Source organism: Penaeus chinensis, chromosome 1 (genome assembly GCF_019202785.1).
Source record: "Penaeus chinensis breed Huanghai No. 1 chromosome 1, ASM1920278v2, whole genome shotgun sequence".
Taxonomy (NCBI): Eukaryota; Metazoa; Arthropoda; class Malacostraca; order Decapoda; family Penaeidae; genus Penaeus; species Penaeus chinensis.
Window position 1 is genome coordinate 7,650,991 of NC_061819.1, and position 5,000 is coordinate 7,655,990.

The 5,000-nt window shown below is 44.0% G+C and overlaps 1 protein-coding gene across 5 annotated transcripts in view; it reads right to left on the reverse strand.

Moving 5' to 3' along the window:
- Nucleotides 1-5,000, reverse strand: part of LOC125025868 (proclotting enzyme-like) — a 21,586-nt gene that overhangs the window by 906 nt on the left and 15,680 nt on the right. For 3 of the 5 annotated variants that reach the window (XM_047614173.1, XM_047614180.1, XM_047614165.1), the window contains exons 3-10: nucleotides 3,939-4,089; nucleotides 3,481-3,755; nucleotides 3,107-3,211; nucleotides 2,787-2,919; nucleotides 2,100-2,260; nucleotides 1,488-1,589; nucleotides 1,120-1,265; nucleotides 1-231 (exon numbers count right to left, since the gene is read on the reverse strand). The exon at nucleotides 1-231 is cut by the window's left edge and continues 906 nt beyond it. In XM_047614173.1, coding sequence (XP_047470129.1) covers nucleotides 40-231; nucleotides 1,120-1,265; nucleotides 1,488-1,589; nucleotides 2,100-2,260; nucleotides 2,787-2,919; nucleotides 3,107-3,211; nucleotides 3,481-3,755; nucleotides 3,939-4,089 — 1,265 coding nt within the window. In that variant the 3' untranslated portion in view covers nucleotides 1-39. The remainder of the gene's footprint in view (nucleotides 232-1,119; nucleotides 1,266-1,487; nucleotides 1,590-2,099; nucleotides 2,261-2,786; nucleotides 2,920-3,106; nucleotides 3,212-3,480; nucleotides 3,756-3,938; nucleotides 4,090-5,000) is intronic. The other 2 variants (XM_047614199.1, XM_047614190.1) reach the window with 2 other exon arrangements.

Consider the following 5,000-nt stretch of genomic DNA (forward strand, 5'->3'; position numbering starts at 1 on the left):
AGAAATCGCACAGGAGACTCTGCCACTTCCCTAGCCGTCTCATTCAATAAACAGAGGAGCCTCCCTCCGTGCTCTGCCCTGCAGCTTGGAGATGACCCAGTCGTTATACTCGGTGACTCGTGTGTACACCCCGGGGAAGTCTGGCTCCGAACATCTGAATCCGAAGGACACCACGCCGACGAGATAGGCCCGGTTGTTTCGGTAGATGATCATGGGGCCGCCGGAATCGCCCTGTGGAAGGTGGGCTTGGGTTAGTGGCGTCGTGAGTGCATCAGGCGAATGGAAAATTAGGGACAGAAAGTTTGTTTCTATATTACAGGAATGTAGGGGAAAATTTTTATTTTTCATTATACCATCCACCATTTTTTATTCTTTCTTTTCAAGGTGTTGTACTGGTTCATTCAGCAATATACACTTTAGAATTTTGCATATGGTTTTGGAAATAATATCCTTTTACTGTACCCTCGGTTTTCACTATCATGTTCATAAGTATTAACAACTGTATTATCATTATTACTATCACCATCATTATTTGCAATATCGTTCTTGCAATACGCCCAATTTCAGGAAAGAGAAAACTGGCAACTCACCCCAAACCGTCGAGCTCTCCGATTCGCTAAAACGCTTTTTACTCTGACCACCTGTTCCAATCGCTTGGTTCAAACACATGACTCGTATTCAAAATACATGACGCTTATTCTAATCAACTCACTCTTATTCCAATCTGTTAGTTCAAATACATGACTTAGTCTAATCACACGACTCTTATTCCAATATTTTAGTTCAATCACATGACTCTTATTCTGAATACATGACTCTTATTAACATCACATACCTCTTATTCCAAGCATATGACTTTATTTCAATCACATGACTTTTGCATTAACAATATGACTTATTTGAATCACCTGACTCTTACTAAAGTGTGTTTGTACGTCTTGATTTTTAAAACTAGAAATATTTGTGATACTTATTATTCAAATTTGCTGCTTGCAAAACCACTTTTTTTTTCTCGAGAGCTCGAGGTGAGTTACCAGTTTGTTTAATTTCTTTCCTGAAATTGGACGGATTTTACGATCAACCTTAAAACGAGAAGTATCTTTGTGCTTCGTCCCTTACCTGGCATGCGTCCGTGGTACCATTGCCAGCGCAGAGGGTTGTGCTGTCAATGACAACTTGTCGGAATACTTCATATTTCTTGCGACATGTAGCCTCCTCTACAAGCGGCACTCTTGCCTTCAGGAGCATAGATGATGACACGTTATCTGTAGAAACAAACGACGAGGATCAGTTATGGGTTATAGCTATCTGTTCGAAACTTTGCTGACGGCTTCATTTTCATTATTCATTTATCTCTACCGTGTTTTTTCTCTCTTTATCAGTAATTCTATATGTGTTAGTTTGCTTGCTTCTTTAATGTTGAAATACGTTCCACAAATATCAGAGATACCAGTCAGTGAACAAGAAAACCGAACTTTTTTACTCACTGAACGAGACTGAACCCCAGCCAGCGATGATGCCGTCGTTGACCTTCAGATTTACCTGGAGAAGTTCGTCGATCAAAGGCATGCAGACAGGGCTCACGTACTCTGTTGGTCACGTGAAGAGGATTAACTATGCTTTTCGATCATCCGTTTATTCTGTTACATGTGTATGTGTTTGTGTGTGTGTGTGTGAATGGTAAAACACTCTTCCGTGTTGATACTAAGAAAAAAACTCAATGCAGAAATTAGATTTATTGAAAATAAGACCATAGTTTCGAATTCTACCTGGATTCCATCTTCAGGTCAGACCTGAAGATGGAATCCAGGTGGATTCTCATTTCAAATAAATCTAGTTTTTGCACTGTGGGTTTTTCTACTATATATATATATATGTGTGTGTGTGTGTGTGTGTGTGTGTGTGTGTGTGTGTGTGTGTGTATGTATATGTATATACATATATACATATATATATATATATTTCATTCCGAACCTAATGTAACTCAAAGTATTATTTAATTTGTCTTTTATCGTATATAGACACTTTGAGAAACTAAATCACGCGTTACTAGGAAAAATATGAAATTCATATTTGTTATAAGTAGTTGCTATACTCACTGCCAAAGGTGACCGGCTTTTCGAGTTTAAGGACGGCGATGTCGTTCGCGAAGGACACGGTGTTGAATTCCTCGTGAACAATCTTCTCGGCGATCTTGAAGTCCATGTGGTCCACCTCGTCTTCTCTGTCGAGATCGTGTTCGCCCAGACGCACGACCGCCCTGGGAGAGAATGAATGTTGTTTTATCGTTGAAGTATGATCGGCCTTCTTCAACTTGTAAATTCTCTCTCTCTCTCTTTTGTTTGACTTCTTCTCTCTCTCTCTCTTTTTCTCTCTCTTTCTTTCTCTCTCTCTCTCTCTCTCTCTCTCTCTCTCTCTCTCTCTCTCTCTCTCTCTCTCTCTCTCTATCTCTCTCTCTCTCTCTCTCTCTCTCTATTTCTGAAGGAAAGCGCTTCCATAACAACAGAGACATTAAGTCCTGAAACATTAAACAATAAGAGGATCCAAAGTCAGAGTCATATGATGTTCGTAATTTCAAATTGAAGCATACTATTAGATAAACACGAAATCCCGAAATATCCTCTGAAAAGAATGACCCTCCGAGTCTAAAAATTCACTCCAGTCGAGAATGCAGTCAACGTTAGTCAGTAAAAGCCTTGTCAAATCTTTGGAATGCGACTACACCCGAATTCCAAAGGAGGTCCGGTTATCTCGAGACCCTTGAGAAGAAACCCGCATGCACTTACAGATCACTTCGATCGTGAATGCAGTGAGCCGCCGTCACCACGTGTTGGTTGGTGATGAGAGCTCCACCGCAGAGGAAGCTTATTTGGCCCCTTCCGTCCTCGTAACCCAGAACAGCCATCCACGGGAACTCGCCTGCGGGGCAACAATGGGTAATGGTAGGATTATTAAAGTGGGTGTTGGTGGAGCCTTATTTGTGATGTCAATTCTCTGAAATTACTCTTATAGTTTCCATTAAGATGTGTGCCATTCAGAAGATGCCAGCAGAGTGCCCCTGTTAATGACTGCTTTAAAATAGGTGGTAAAAAATATTTAACCCTACCTTCAGCGGCCCTCTTGCCTTGCACGATCCTGAGGATAAAGTCGGGTCTGCCACATTCCTCGGGAAGGAGATCCTTTTCGGTGGGGACTGGGGGCGTTGTGGGTTCTATAGGAAGGAAAGACAATGTAAGAATGAGAATAGTATTTGCTTTCAATAAAAACGGCAACTCGAAAAAGCAGGTGCAATATCTATACTAGTTATGGTAATAACAATAAGCACAGTATGCCAGTAGAATTTAAACAGACGTAACGCGTAGATTCAGACATATAGCTGGGCCTTCAGCATGAGAAGCAAAACACTCGATACTCGAGAAAAGCGAACTAGGAAAGCTCAAGCGGGGAGCTTTTCGTCGCCATAGCAACGGCAAAACTCACGCGCAGTGGTTGGTTCGGTACTAGGCGTTGTGCTAGGAGTAGTACTAGGCGTGGTGCTAGGGGTAGTGCTAGGAGTAGTGCTAGGAGTCGTACTGGGTGTCGTACTGGGCGTGGTGCTAGGGGTGGTGCTAGGAGTCGTACTGGGAGTCGTACTGGGAGTCGTACTGGGAGTCGTGACCGGTTTCGTGGTGATGACCGGCGCCTCGGTGGACACGACAGGCGCGGTATCCGGGCAGCAGACGATGGGCGTGGACTTCTCGAAGCGGCAAATGCTCCTGAAACGCAGAGGGTGCGATGCAGCTCACGGACGGGACAAGAGATATCGTTTTTCAAAAGTATAAATACGGAAACAGTTATTATAACATCGACGATGGCTAGTATGTAAGTTAAACAAGAAAAAAAAGTGCAACATACACAAATTTGACAAAAAACGAAAGGAATAACAAATATTTACTCACTGTCTCAAAATATTGATAAATTCAATTGGCGGATTGTTCCTCAGCTGATCATAGAGGATAGAACAGCTGACTAACGGTCTGCATTTCCCATTCTGTCCGAGCGGCGTCGTGCAGGCGGACGGGTCTTCGGTCCCCAACTGGAAGGTGATGGCTGTAGGGAAGAAATGAGAAGGAAGGTTATGGCTGTGGGTAAGAAATGGGAAGGAAGGTGATGGCTGTGGGGAACAAATAAGAAGGAAGGTGGTGGCTGTGGGGAAGAAATGAGAAGGAAGGTGGTGGCTGTGGGGAACAAACGAGAAGGAAGGTGGTGGCTGTGGGGAACAAATAAGAAGGGAGGTGATGGCTGTGGGGAAGAAATGGGAAGGAAGGTGATGGCTGTGGGGAACAAATAAGAAGGAAGGTGGTGGCTGTGGGGAAGAAATGAGAAGGAAGGTGGTGGCTGTGGGGAACAAACGAGAAGGAAGGTGGTGGCTGTGGGGAACAAATAAGAAGGGAGGTGATGGCTGTGGGGAAGAAATGGGAAGGAAGGTGATGGCTGTGAGGAAGAAATGAGAAGGAAGGTGATGGCTGTAGGGAAGAAATGAGAAGGAAGGTGGTGGCTGTGGGGAAGAAATGAGAAGGAAGGTGATGGCTGTGGGGAACAAATGGGAAGGAAGGTGGTGGCTGTGGGGAACAAATGGGAAGGAAGGTGGTGGCTGTGGGTAAGAAATGAGAAGGAAAGTGATGGCTGTGGGTAAGAAATGGAAAGGAAGGTGGTGGCTGTGGGGAACAAATGGGAAGGAAGGTGGTGGCTGTGGGGAACAAATGAGAAGGAAGGTGATGGCTGTGGGGAACAAATGGGAAGGAAGGTGGTGGCTGTGGGTAAGAAATGAGAAGGAAAGTGATGGCTGTGGGTAAGAAATGGGAAGGAAGGTGGTGGCTGTGGGGAACAAATAAGAAAGGAAGGTGATGGCTGTGGGGAACAAATGAGAAGGAAGGTGATGGCTGTGGGAAGAAATGGTAAGGAAGAATGAATGGAGTGTGACGTATACTAGGAAATAACGACGAGAGAGGTATGTTTCT